Source organism: Bufo bufo, chromosome 8, assembly GCF_905171765.1.
Source record: "Bufo bufo chromosome 8, aBufBuf1.1, whole genome shotgun sequence".
In the NCBI taxonomy this organism is placed as follows: Eukaryota; Metazoa; Chordata; class Amphibia; order Anura; family Bufonidae; genus Bufo; species Bufo bufo.
The window spans coordinates 190,643,562-190,658,687 of NC_053396.1; the positions used below are offsets into that span (position 1 = coordinate 190,643,562).

A 15,126-nucleotide genomic window follows, 5' to 3' on the forward strand; every position below is an offset into this window, starting at 1 on the left:
TAAAATTCGGCCATCTTTTTTGGAGCGGAGGCACGGATTGGAAGCCCAGATTGGAAGCCCACACAAACACTCAGAAGCGTTTCCGTGGGCTTTCGGGTCCATGCCTCCGCACCGCAAAAGATAGGACTTGTCCTATCTTTTACTGCCTCTTGTAGATCGCAGACCCATTCAAGTCGATAGGGGATTCACACGGCCGGTGCCTGTGCATTTGCGGTCCACAGCACGAGCACAGGGACCATACGGTTGTGTGAATGAGACCTTAGGATGCGATGCATGTAGTGACCGCATATTATCCAGACTGAATCCCAACTCATTCATTTCAATGGGTCTGTACATGAGCCTCGTTTTTCACGCAACATCTCTGCATTCAGGAAAAATCGCAGCATCTTCTATGTTGTGCGTTTTTCCCGCAGCTCTGGCTCCGTAGAAGTGAATGGGGCTTGTGTGAAAAACAGAAGACGTCTGGATGCGATGCGTTTTTCACTGACGGCTGCCGGGAGATGTGGATTGTTATTCTTCAGTGTTTCTTCACGAAAAAATAAAATAAAAAATGAACCGGAAATGTGGATTTTGCAGCAAATTCCGCAGTTAATCCGCAATGTTTTTTTTTTTTCTGTTGCAGGTTGCGTGAACATACTTTTATGGATGTTCCTTTTTAAATACAAAATTTCAAGACTTTGAACACAACGCGTATAGAGAACCTTTTATCAACAATTTTTTTTTTTTTTTAATCCAATATCTTCTTTATCACATATAATAACAAATCCTATCAAAAGAAATATTTCACCTAATGTATTGCACCATTCTCCGCCCCTTCTTGAATAGATACTTAAAAAAAAAAAAAAAAAAGAGGTATTCCAGCCAAATGAAGAAGGTTTGCAGTAAGATGGGAAAGGTGTAAATAAAATAACTCCGCTTCTGCCCGTCTGACTGATCTGCTGCCGTCCGGACCTCTCTGCGCTCTACTTCCTGCTGGCAGCAGGATGCGGCTAGGAATACCGCTCAGCCAATCACTGGGTGAGGCGGGTCATCGCTGTAGCCTGTGATTGGCTGAGTGTCATCTACAGTCACTTCCTGTCGTGTCAGGATAGAATCAGAAAGTGGAGCGCAGCAGGAACCAGGGCTAGGATAACGGGAGTCAAAGTGCTGTTACTTTTTTCACTATTTGTATCCCAGTGCAACCATCTTTATTTGGTCGGAGTACCCCTTTAAGGCAGAACTGTGAGCTTCACTCCTTTAATTATTCAAGTCTGAGAGAAAATACATTTTTTTTTTTGAAGTGGACAACCCCTCGATAATCTTGCTTCAAACGATCTCAGCCCTGGTTCACATTTCCATTGATTTTAATGTGTTTGTTCACACATCAGTCGTTTTTCACTGACCGTGGGTACACTACCTGCACTACTTTGGTCATTGAGGCGGACCTCGTGAGTCTGTGGATGGAGATGCTCTGGAAATTAATTCTCAGCCTAGCAGAGTCTGTGGACTAGAGACGGCACATGGACCAAAAGCGGATCCTTGACAAATAAAAACACGGCAGGACTTCAAACAGACCTGAAAATGTGAACGAGGCCTTAGACAGGTCCCCTGAAAAATAAGCTTAGGATGGCACCTCCGGCCATCAGCTGTAATCTCTGGGGGAACCAGAAACCAAGTGTTTAATTTCCTCTACAGTGCCCCCACAGGTGAAATAAAGCATTGCACAGTCCCATAGAAAGCAGTGGGCTGTCCATGTAATGCACGGACTTCACAGGTCCTCCGCAGAGAAACACTTTGTTCTCCTAGACCAGGGATCAGCAACCTCCGGCGCTCCAGCTGTTCTTAAACTACAACTCCCAGAATCCTCTTTACACTTCTATGGGAGTTACAAGAAGAGCTGAGTAAGTGCGCATGCTGGGAGTTGTAGTTTCACAGCAGCCGGAGTGCCAAAGGTTGCTGATCCCTGTCCTAGATGAAGGTCCAGAATTGGAGTCCCTACTATGAAACAAAATACTGAAGCCTCAATGGAGTATTTCTGAAGGGCTCATGCACACAACCGTCTGTATTTTGCGGTGCGCAAAAAAAACAACTTATGATTTTTGTGGCGGATCCAGTATAACAATGCCTGTCCTTGTCCGCAAAACGGACAAGAATAGGACATGTTCTATTTTTTTTTTTTTTTGGCGAATGGACACAGAATGCACATGGAGTCATTTCCGTTTTTTTTTTTTTTTCAAGCCCCATTGAAGTGAATGGTTCTGCAGACGGACCGGTTTGTGTGCATGAGCCCTAACTTGCATGGAACCATGCTGCCTTGAGCGTTATGTCAGAGGTATCACATCGTACAGTTGAGGGCTCCGTTTTGTCCACAGAGCGTATTTTACAAGATGGGCTCAGTCCCTCCTGTGGCGTTAAGTCATGGGTTTGTGCCGCTTTGTATTTTTAATGCCTTGAGGGTCTGGAGGATTTGGGTGAGCGCAGGTTTCATCTTGGAGTCTTTGCTCAGTGCCTGGACCTCGTCTTGTAATACACACAACTGGTTGTGTAAGTTGGCGTTCTCCGCTGCCAGCTGCGAGTTGGTGCAGTGCAGGCCGGCGTTCTCCATCAACAGCCGCTTCCTCTCCTGCAACCAAAGACCACTGAGATATTACAGGGGTTGTGTCATGATGAAACATAGAAAGGTTTTCAGATCCAGGTGCTGGTTTGAAAAATATAGACTAACTGCATGTAATTAAAAATGTAGTATAGTCACTGAGTTATTCAATATAGCGCCACCTGCTGTTTGTTCTTTTTCCTCATATTTTTTGTCCATCTCACTGAGGTGGTCACACATGCTCAGTTTAAATCTTCCACTGCTACTAGCCCTATGTTCTGTTAGAAGCTTTGGTGGTTACAGGGAGAGAGCTGCAGCAGAAAGGACACAGCCCCTGAGCTGCCAAGACTGAAGATAATCTAGCAGAGAAAGTGGAGATCTCTGGACCCCTGTGAGGTACAGGGCTGGTTCTAGATTTGTTAGAAAGAGATTGTCATGTACGATATGATGTCTGATTGATTTTACATCAATCATGGTGTAACCCCTTTAAAGCCCATCTGACAGCAGTTCTGTACTTATGACACTGGCTGACCTGTTCCATGTGCTCTTGGCAGCTGAAGACATCTGTGTTGTCCCCATGTACATATGTGCCCGCATTGCTGAGAAAAATGATGTTTTAATATATGCAAATGAGCCTCTAGGTGCAACGGGGGCGTTACCGTTACACCTAGTGGATCTGCTCTCTTTTCAACTGCTGCACCCTGGGCTTTAAGTCTCCTTATGAGGCACATGAGCAGACAGCCGTTAACAGAGGGAATTGTGATATTTTACCGTTGTTCGCATATTATGTCCTCACCTCCTTTGCTTCTTCTAGCTTCTTCAGTAAGGTTTCTGATCTCTTGCACCCGTCTCCACAGTAAGATTTCATATATGAAGGACCTGCTGCCACAGGCCCCGCAGATCCCTGGAGCCCGTCTGTCAGATGAGGTTTTTGACATTGATCTATTCTTTCCAGACTTTTCTGACTAGTAGGCCAATTCTCCATAGCATCCTTGCGCAGTCCTAAAGAAGACCGAAGGCAAGCAAAGTATTAAAGGGGTTCTCTGAGATATAAGAAAATGTAAAATAATTAAATATTACTTTAGTATAAATATATTCCCAAATACATTTCATTACTTATAATGGTTCATTTTGGCTGGGGAGCAATCATTAGGAGAAATAAAATGGCCGCCGTCCTATTAGCACACACAAAACCTGCCCTAATCACACAGGAGGACAAGTTACTTTAGAACACTGAGCTAAAGAGCTGCCTCATCCTCCTCTCTGGTCTACTTGTCAGGGATTATGATCTTCAGCTGAATATCTGTAGGAATAGAGTTCATGAAGAGACAGCTGAAGTACAGAGAGGACGGAGAGGACAGACTGTGGTAATGGGGACTGCATACAAGGACTGCTGCTCATTATCTACACCCCCACTATCCTCTCTGTACTTCATGTCTCCTCATGAACTCCATTCCCACAGAGATTCAACTAAAGATCATATTAAACTGTATTCAGGATCATAATCCCTGACAAGTAAGAGAGGAAGATAATGCAGCTCTTTAACTCCTGTGTGATTAGGACAGGTTTTGTGTGTACTAGTAGGATGGCGGCCATTTTTATTTTTCCTAATGATTACTCCCCAGACGAAACAAGCCATTATAACTAATGAAAGGTATTTGGGAATATATTTATAATGAAGTAATATTTAAGTATTTTTATTTTCCTAATTCCCGGAGAAGCCACGATCTGACCAACCCAAATATCAGTCAGAAGGGTCGTAACCAATTTATAGGAGTTAGGATGATGGCAGTGAAGAATTGCATGGAAGGGGGTAAACTCTGGGATTCTTGCATACCATGACCTTGGTGTACCCCTTCCGTTACCTTGCAGTGGTTTGCAAAACTGCAGCCAGGGCTTGAATGGAGCAGTGGTTGAATATATGTGCTGTCTGACACCTGGGACAATGGCCGATCAGCTGTTTGAGAAGGCACCAGTGCTCCTGTAAGCACTGTGTCCTTCTTGCAGCTTACCCTAAGCCAGTGATGTCACGTTAATCGGTCACGTGGCCTACGTGCAGCTCAGCCCCATTCAAGTGAATGAGGCTGAGCTGCTATACTAAGCACAGCCACTATACAACGTATGGCGCTGTGAACAATAAGCTGCAAGAAGGCCGCAGCTCTACTGCGAGCCCCAGTGCCTTCCTTAAAGGGCATCTGTCAGCAGATTTGTCCCTATGACACTGGCTGACCTGTTACATGTGCGCTTGGCAGCTGAAGACATCTGTGTTGGTCTCATGTTCATATGTGTCCGCATTGCTGAGAACAATGATGTTTTAATATATGCAAATGAGCCTCTAGGAGCAACGGGGGGGTTGCCATTGCACCTAGAGGCTCTGCTCTCTCTGCAACTGCCGCACCCTCTGCACTTTAGGAGAAGTCAGAGCCAGGTGAGATCATGTTTTCACCGCCTGGCCCTGTTAAAGTGCAGAGGGGGCGGCAGTTGTAGAGAGAGCTGAGCCTCTAGGTGTAACTGCAACGCCCCTGTTGTGCCTAAGGGCTCATTTGCATATATTTTAAAACATTTTTATCAGCAGTGCGGGCACATATGAACATGGGACCAACACAGATGTCTTCAGCTGCCAAGTGCACATGTAACAGGTAAGCCCGTTTCATAGGGACAAATCTGCGGACGGGTACCTTTTAACTGCTGATTGGCGGGGGTCCCAGATGTCAGCCCCCATCGATCCAGAGGATAGCCATCAGCTGAAAAGTCTCGGAAAACTTCTTTAAGTTTAAAAATTCTGACACCGTTCAGCGGCCACTAGAGGGAGCATAAGAGCTTGCTGAAGATAGATTAGCATGTTAGTTCAACCAGAGCTCCCCCTAGTGGTGACTACAGGAAGCCAGAATTTTATCATGTAACCTGACCTGTGACAGTGGATTTGGAGCTTTGAACTGGGAAAAAAGGTGTATCGTGGAATGAATCCGCACAAGCAACCATATACATTCACTATGGCAAAAAATTCTATAATTTTGGCCAGCTATTTTAATTATTTTTCGGTGACTATTGACTGGTCTCAGGTCTTTATAAGGTGCCATAGGCCATCTGCAAGGCTGAGGGAGAACGGTGGGTCATCTGACATGGTAGCGTGTGGTTATCACAGAAGATTTACCTGCAGACACGTAGCCTTGCTTGGCCACACTCCAAATCTGGAAGAGAAAAGACACAATCAACTATAGAAACAGAAAAAATATATAGTAAGAGGTTCATATGTCAGCTGAGCGTTCACCATATCCGTGTGCCTGATACCAGGGAACAGGGAGAACACGCCCGTTTTCAGCTGATCTGCTGGGTTACTACCATTGACTTACTATAAGCATTGGATATGTCAGTGCGTTGGGTGGGCTTCTGCATAGACCCTAACTGCACAGGATTGGCTGGCGCAGCAGAACTGTAGTACTACATGGCGGCCATCCTTATAATACAAAGGCAGATCTTACAGAGTAGCCTTCGGTTCTGGCTCAAGTTGGGCACCCCCTCTATGATGTCCATATGCACCACACCACAAATAAAATAACACATACTCACCCCTTAATCCCCCGCCGTTTCCAGTTCTGCCGTCCTCAACCTCCAGTTTGTGGTTACAGGCTGCAGCGGTGGCTTCACTACATATGGCACTTGGCGGCTGCAGCCGATAACTGTTCTAGGCGTCCTTGTGCTGTATTCTGCTGAGGCCATTGATTGGCTGCAGCGGTCATGTGCAGTATACAGCTATGTCACTGCTGTCTATAAACAGAAAATGGAGGCAAGGACTGGAGCGGCAGACCTGGAAATGGCAGGGGGTTAAGCGGTGAGTATATGTAATTATTTTAACACATTTAGGAGCTTTTCTTATAAATCCGACAATCCCTTTAAAAGGGTCGACCCAAGATGAAATATTCCCTATCTGCAGGATGGGTGTCTGATCGGTTGGGAGGCCGACCACTTGGACCCCAGCAGATCAGGACAAAGGAGTCCTGCCTCCCCCCCAGTATGAATGACGCAGCGGTCAAACATGCACACTGGCGCTCCACCCATTCTCTATGGAATCGACAAGTATAGCGCCCATGTATATGGGATAAGTTTAGACAACCTTTTAAGTATTCCTATAAGTTTTTCAAAAAGAAAACATCTAGATAACTTATTAAGGCCTCCTGCACACGGCCGTTTTTTTTCCCCGTTTACTGGCCGTTTTTTGCATTCCGTATACGGTACCATTCATTTCAATGGTTCCGCAAAAAAAACTGAATGTACTCCGTATGCATTCCGTTTCCGTATTTCCGTTTTTCCGTTCCGTTCTAACATAGAACATGTCCTATTATTGCCCGCAAATCACGTTCCGTGGCTCCATTCAAGTCAATGGGTCCGCTAAAAAAACGGATCACATACGGAAATGCATCCGTATGTCTTCGGTTTCCGTTCCGTTTTTTGCGGAACCATCTATTGAAAATGTTATGCCCAGCCCAATTTTATCTATGTAATTACTGTATACTGTATATGCCATACGGAAAAACGGAACAGAAACTGAAACACAACGGAAACAAAAAACGGAACAACGGATCCGTGAAAAACGGACCGCAAAACACTGAAAAAGCCATACGGTCGTGTGCAATAGGCCTAAGGCATATGGCTATCATGGAGGGGCATTACCCCACTCAGGACCAGCGCGGAGAGCCGCTCTATAAGAATGGTCCGTTATGATGTCATTGTAAAGGGTCACGAGAGGCGATCAGTGTCAGCGGATCTGATGTGGGCAGTCGCTACTACAGAGGCGAAACCACAGGCCGCATCATTTCCTGCCTCTTGTGACTGGGTGTGTGTGTGCGCAGAAAAGAAGCATTCCTATAAGTACAAGGGGCTTTATGTTCGTCATTGTCACCGTACATACAGGACAGGAGAAGTACAAGCACTGCAGAGCAGATCCAACCGGACCCAAGCACCGGAGCCCTGATAATTATGACCTGCAGAAAATAAAGCAAGTGACCCGCAGTTTGAATCGGGGTCTTCCTCACTAGGTAATAATAGAGCAGCATAACCCTGGTGACATGGTCCCTTTAAAGGGAACTTGTCGAATTGAAAGTGACCTGATTTGCAGGAGGCCTGGTGCAGTATAGACTAGATGGATATATAGAATTGTAGGAAAATATTTAGTATAACTTGTATTTTAAGGGAAATCCGTTACTATGAAAACCCCCCTGAACTACTGTAACGACTGGCATTACATACACTATATGTCAATGCATGCTCAGCAGTATAATGATGTGGACTCTGTAGGCGTATGGCGGTAGGTAAAAGTTATCCCTTATCCACAGGATAGGGGATAACTCAGATTGGTGAGGGTTGATGGGACCCCCATCGTTCACGAGAATGGGGGCCCCGTACACCCTGCAGGCCACCTGCTGCTCCCCTGAAATGACTAGAGAAGCCAGTCGCACATGCACGCGGCCGTTCCATTAATTTCTATGGGAGTTCCGGAGATAGGTGAGCTCTCTACTGGGCTATCTCCGGAACTCCCAGGGGAGCAGCAGGGGGTACGGGGCCCTCGTTCTCATGATTGGTGGGGATCCCAGCGGTAGGATAGTTATCCCCTATCCTGTGGATAGAGGATAACTTTTACTTACCAGAATACCCCTTTAAGCACACGGGCCCTTTATGTATTCTGAATCTGTGTCTTTTGAACTATATGCAGTTCAGAGAGAGGGTTGCATGGTGACAGGTTCTCGTTAAATCTCTTGGAGTCCAGTAGGCGGTCCCACTTAGTGATAGACGGCTATCTGTATGCACATTGATATGAGGAAGGCTGTCAATCACTAATAGGACCGCCCACATGACTCCCAAGGATTTATATGTCTAAAATACAACCTTTATAACACCTGATCGGCGGGGGTACTTGGCGTCTGAACCCTACCGATCTCATATTGATGATCTATCCTGAAGTTAGTTCACCAATATCTAAAGTGTGTCTCTGCATCCATAACAGAAAATGAAGCAACTTTGCAAATAATCTTAGTTACAAATCTTCTAGTATACAGCAACTAAAAAGACTAATGTGCCTTCATGGTTAAAAATGTCATACAAACATGGGTGTGGCCTGACTCTGCAGTCACATGTAGTCAGTAGAAGGGGACAGATGGAGGGAATAATGCATGACTGCGGTATCTGACTGCACAGGGTTTGTTTGTAGTCTGTAACCATGGGGACACATGGGTCTGCTTAGGAGCACAACACAACTCTATTATTTCTTTAAAACTTTATGGGAGGCATAGAAACAACTGAGTACATGTAGCTCCTCTTCACCATGGACGAGCAAGTAAGGAGGAGCAGAGAACGGATCTCTCTTACTAGTGTGGTTGGTTCCTCAGCAATTTTAAGATTTCTTTTGACTGTTTTATACTGAAGACCTATCCTCAGGATAGCTCATCAATATCTGATGGTGGGGGTCCGACACCCGGGGCCCCGGCCGATCAAGTGTTTGAGGAGTCAGAGAGCTGTGGCCTCCTCACAACTTACCAATCACAGCTCCATCCACTGAGTAGCATTCATTGTATAGCAGCCTAGGCCGATTCACTTGAATAGGACTGAGCTGCACCTAGGCTAGTGATGGCTAACCTACAGCTGTGGTGAAACTACGACTCCCAGCATGCTCCATTCATTTCTATGGAGTTCTGAGAACAGCCAAGCAAGTGTACATCTTGGGAGTCGTAGTTTTACCACAGCTGGTTAGCCATCACAGAACCTAGGCCATGTGACCGATGAACGTGACGTCACTGGCCTAGGGTAAGCGGCGCATTGGCCTCCTCAAACAGCTGATCGGCTGGGGTCCCGAGTGTCGGACCCCCAGCCATCAGTTACTAATGACCTCTTCTTAAGATAGATGATCAGTATAAAACTGGTGGAAAACCTCTTTAACATACACATGTCGTGTAGTAGAGCATAAGAGAAGAACTTTCATGATATATAATGAAGGATAGTAGGGTGGAGACCTCACTTAGTATGATAAGAACCACGATAAATGATACCAGACATATTAAAATATCATGTTCTTCGGTTCCATTATGGCAGATTGGAGGAAGTAAACACGTATAAGAAGTAAGGAAGGTTTCTTACACAGTTGGCACAGAGCGGAGTTTCCTTCAGACGTATCTCCAGCAGACTTTGCAAAAAGGGAAGTCCTAGTCTGGAGCACACTTGACTGGCTTTCATAAAATATGAAGTCATCTCCTGATGGTTGACAGGTCCCTCTCTACAAACAGAACACAATCTGTGTCACTATTAAATATTTCATGAATGGACACGGCTTATATACTCTTACAAGATCTTCATCTTCCATGAGATTAGGGTCTCTTACCTACCCATCTCAGATCCACCAGAACAGAACACTTGGATGCAGGTTTACAAACACAAAATCCGCACAGATTTCCTTGCATGGCAAAGCGTGAAAAATGCACAAAAATTGCATCAAACAATGGAAATGCTGCGGATTTTTAAATCTGCACGGCAGGTCAATTTCCGCATGGAAGAAAAAAAGCAAAGTGTACATGAGGTTTTCTAATCTCATACATATTGCCGGTACTGTATCACACTGCGGTTTTTCTGCACAAAAATCCATGTGGCAAAAAAATCCGTAGTGTGTGTAGAAAGCCTTAAAGGAGTCGCTTGGTTTTTAAGGCCCATTTTCAAATATTCTATTAGCAAATTATGAATTAAGGGCTTCTAAGTTTGGGGACAATCCCTTTTTAGAAGGGTCTCTTGACAATAAGCTTCCCCGTGCCCCAAGCAATTGGCTTTGTGCAGAATCCTGGCAGTAAGTGTTCAGTTTTTCTGCAGCGCCACCACAGGGGAAATCAAGCATTACCGAGTGTCCATTCATATCAATGAGCTGTCTGTGTAGCTGAGAACAGGACAGGTCCTTCAAAGTGAGAGATGTTCTTCGTAACCACTCTACCCAACGGCCAAGAGATGAGAATCCAGAATAGGTGAACCCCTCTATTATCTCAGAATTACTTAACAGGGTGTATAGGAATGAAGTTTCTAAACTTAAAAGGGGCTATCCTGGAAAAGATAATGATGACCTATCCTTAGGATAGGTCATCATTATCACATTGGCGGGGTCAGAGTCCTGGCACCCCCAACGATCAGCTGTTTCAGGATAACGCTGTGTTCACCAGAGCTCTGGTGAGCGTTGCGGCCTCCCAGCGGCTTTCCAAACATGGCGCCGTACATTGTATAGCCAGGGGTGCACCTAGTCTTTCTGCTGCCTGAGGCGAAAACTGAAACGTCCGGCTCAGGCAGCGAGATAATGATGACAGCGGTCTCTGATAGGCTACAGGAACTAGGACTAAAGCCTATTAAAGGAAACGGTGGGCCAGGGAGACATTGCTCCTGCGCTCCGTAACAGCATTCAACTGTATTGCTGTCCTGAATACAGCGATGCAGTTTTTATGTAGAGATGAACGCTTCCACAATGAAAGCGCTCATTGCCCATGTCCCTTCTGCTGCCCCCCTCTTTCCTCTACCTGGTGCTGCCTGAGGTGATCGCCTCACCTGGCCTCTTTGGTGGTGCAGCCCTGTGTATAGCGGCTGTGCTTGGTATTGCAGCTACGCTCCATTGACGTGAATGGGACTGAGCTGCAACTAAGCAGTGGCACCTGGCAACTACCCTAACGGCCCAAGCCTATCCTCACCATCAGAGGCTCTAGTGAAGACCAGGTAGTTGCTTAGTCACGCCCCTCCAGAGTATAGCCAGTCAGTGGCGCAGTGGGTCCACACCCGCTTGCATAACAGTCGTGTAGGCTACTTCCCGTTTGTGGTAGATGATATTGGGCTGCATATACTGTATCCTACTGTTTTTAGGATGTTGTGCAAGCTACTTCCTGTTTCTGGTACATGGTATAAAGCTATATATACTAGGGATCGACCGATATTGATTTTTTAGGGCCGATACCGATAATTTGTGAACTTTCAGGCCGATAGCCGATAATTTATACCGATATTCCGGGTATTTTTATTTATGAGGAAAAAAAAAATTTCCTACACAAATCTGTTTATTGTTAACGTGTATTTTTTTTTTTTTTTTTGTAAATCTTTTTCATTTATACTTAATATTTTTGTGGGTTTTTTTTTACTAACTTTTAGCCCCCTTAGGGACTAGAACCCTTGTCCTATTCACCCTGATAGAGATCTATCAGGGTGAATAGGAGCTCACACTGTACCTGCTGCTCTGTGCTTTGTGCACACAGCAGCATGGAGCTGAACATGGCAGTCAGGGCTTCAGTAGCGTCCTGGCTGCCATGGTAACCGATCGGAGCCCCAGGATTACACTGCTGGGGCTCCAATCGGAGGAGGAGGGGAGAGGGGATCCTGTGGCCAGTGCCACCAATGATTAATACTGGGGGGGGGGCGCACTGCGCCACCAATGTTTTTACTATTGGGGTGGGGGGCACACTGCGCTACCAATGATTAATACTGGGGGGCTTGGGGGGGGAGGGCGCCACCAATGAAGATAAGTCTCTCATTCATATACAGGAGGCGGGAGCTGGCTGCAGAATCACATAGCCGGCTCCCGACCTCTATGAGCGGTAGCTGCGATCCGCGGCACCTAAGGGGTTAACTACCGCGGACCGCAGCTACAGTTCATAGAGGTCGGGAGCCAGCTATGTGATTCTGCAGCCAGCTCCGCCTCCTGTATATGAATTAATGAAAAACTCATCTTCATTGGTGGCGCAGCGGCCACAGCCCCTCCCCTTCTCTTGTCTTCTCTCCTGTCATTGGCGGCAGCAGCAGCAGCACAGGGGGAGGGAGACACTGCTTCCTTCTCCCCTGTGCTGCTGAGGGAACACGGAGAGCACTGAGAGCAGCGCGTTCTGTGTTCCCCATACGTTATCGGTATATCGGCAAAATAGATGCCGATACCGATAACTGTCAAAATCCTCAATATCGGCCGATAATATCGGTAAAACCGATAATCGGTCGATCCCTAATATATACTGTATCCTACTGTTAGGATCTCGTGCAGGCTACTTCCTGTTTCTGGTACATGGTATGAGGCTACATATACTGTATCCTACTGTTTTTAGGATGTCATGCAGGCTACTTCCTGTTTCTGGTACATGGTATGAAGCTACATATACTGTATCCTACTGTTTTTAGGATGTTGTGCAGGCTACTTCCTGTTTGTATTAGATGGTATGAGGGTATATGTACGGTATCCTACTGTTTTTAGGATGTCGTGCAGGCTACTTCCTGTTTTTGGTACATGGTATGAGGCTATATATAATGTATTCTACTGTTTTTAGGATGTCGTGCAGTCTTCTTCCTGTTTGTATTAGATGGTATGAGGGTATATGTACGGTATCCTACTGTTATTAGGATGTTGTGCAGGCTACTTCCTGTTACTGGTAAATGATATGCGGCTATTTCTAAAGTAGTGGAGAATTTATACGCTGCCTGTGACACGCTGCATGCTGCTGCACAGGGCACAGCTTTTAGTCTCTCCTGTGCATTATACCTAAATAACTAACTCTCAATTTCCACTCACAGTTTGAAAAAAGTATAGAACTATAGCTCCTAATGCCACACCTAGATGTGTGATTCTTGTGGTAGGCTTCACGGGACATGTACCATAGTTTGTACCTGCAGACAGTGATTCCTACAGTCAAAATGATGGAGAAGAGCTGGATTAATTCTCTTAATAAAGCAAAGGCTGCATTGAGGAAAATACATTATCATGATGTGGGCATGGTTAGGGGGCAGTGGTAATGATCTCATTTGCCTGCTGAAGATCCTTGTAACCTCCTTAATTTGGAAGAGCTCTCCTATATAAAGATTGGCAGAATCAGGGCGCAATGATTCAGTCTCAACGGAAGCTATTTAAGTTATCCACCCAGTGCCCAAAACGTACCTGTCTTTTTCCAGAATGTGACAAGAGAAGGGCAGACTGGAAACCACTTTTTCAAAGTCTTCCCGGGATATAAAGCCCCTTTGATCTGGATCATAGAACTGGAAGACAGACTGCAAGGGAGGAGGTTGAAGTCATTTGAGGAGAATCAGACGCATAACTATACAATTAGGTCTAAACGTTGACTTTTGGTCGCCTATGAGTGGTGGCAAAATCTTGGAATCACCACAAACATGATGCAACCTTGATGTTTCAAGGTTTTCACCAGAACTCGCAGGTGACCACAAATCTCCCAAGCAATAGACTCTCTTCCATAAGGAAACAATAACTTGCTGTCTGCAAGTCTTAAAGTCTCCATTGTGCTCAAAACTTGAACATATTCAACTTATAGTAAATAATCATATAAATTCGATTTTATAGAAATACTGCAATATAAAGTATGTTGCTTATTTTCCTGCGATCCCGTGTTTAAAGGGGTTCTCCGGGAATTAGGAAAATACTTAAATATTTCTTTATTATAAATATATTCCCAAATACCTTTCATTAGTTATAATGGCTCGTTTTGTCTAGGGAGAAATCAGTAGGAGAAATAAAATGGCCGCCGTCCTATTAGTGCACAGAAAACCTGTCCTAATCACACAGGAGGACAAGTTACTTCAGAGCAGTGAGCCAAAGAGCTGCCTCATCTTCTTCTATGATCCTGAATACAATTTAATATGATCTTCAGCTAAATCTCTGTAGAAATGGAGTTCATGAACGGGCATGAAGTAGAGAGGAGGGTGGGGGTGATGTGGATAATGAGCAGCAGCACTTGTATGCAGTCTCCATTACCACAGTCTGTCCTGTCTGTCCTCTCTGTACTTCATGTCTTCTCATGGACTCCATTCCCACAGAGATTCAGTTGAAGTTCTTATAATCTGTATTCAGGATCATAACCCCTGACAGGTAGGAGAGGAGGATGAGGCGGCTCTTTACCTCAGTGCTCAGAAGTAACATGTGCTCCTGTGTGATTTGGACAGTTTGTGTGTGTATTAATAGGACGGCGGCCATTTTGTTTCTCCTAATGATTGCTCCCTAAACAAAATGAGCCATTATAAAAGATGAAAGGTATATGGGAATATATTTACAATAAAGTAATATTTAAGTATTTTCATTTTTCAAAATTTCTGGAGAACCTTGTATCAATGCAAATTTTGTATATGTAACAGCACAATACACTTGTGAGCAGCGGGAATGGTTAACACACTCGGCAGGAAACTGTGGTCAGGAAGTGAGTGTGTGTCCGTGATCTCTGGCTCACGGTGTAAATTATTTGTGGCAGCAAATAGTTAAGAGCTAAACTGCACTGAAAATATGGGGCAGCAATAGATAACTCCTATATCCCACTCCCCTTGTCACGATTACAGGGTTCCACGAAATTGAGGTGTAGGACCACCACAATCTAATAGTTGTCCCTTTCCTGTGGAACGGGGATAATTTGTCATAACCAGAATACTCTTTTAAGGGCACAGAGCTCCTCCAAGAAGAGTTACTCATTGAAGATTCAGATAATGGCTGTATAGATTGGGACAGGATGAGCAGAGTCAGCTCATCATTAGAGGCAAGTCAATGAGAACTCTGTTGTATTGCAGGAGCC

General features: G+C 45.1%; 1 protein-coding gene across 1 annotated transcript in view; it reads right to left on the minus strand.

Annotated features, from left to right (window-relative positions):
* Window positions 1-1,983: 1,983 nt before the first annotated feature.
* Window positions 1,984-15,126, minus strand: part of RASGRP4 (RAS guanyl releasing protein 4) — a 51,057-nt gene continuing 37,914 nt past the window's right edge. Inside the window, exons 12-16 of the mRNA XM_040404892.1 lie at window positions 13,494-13,603; window positions 9,701-9,836; window positions 5,727-5,763; window positions 3,369-3,574; window positions 1,984-2,602 (exon numbers count right to left, since the gene is read on the minus strand). Of these exons, the coding sequence (XP_040260826.1) occupies window positions 2,396-2,602; window positions 3,369-3,574; window positions 5,727-5,763; window positions 9,701-9,836; window positions 13,494-13,603 (696 nt within the window). The 3' untranslated portion in view covers window positions 1,984-2,395. The remainder of the gene's footprint in view (window positions 2,603-3,368; window positions 3,575-5,726; window positions 5,764-9,700; window positions 9,837-13,493; window positions 13,604-15,126) is intronic.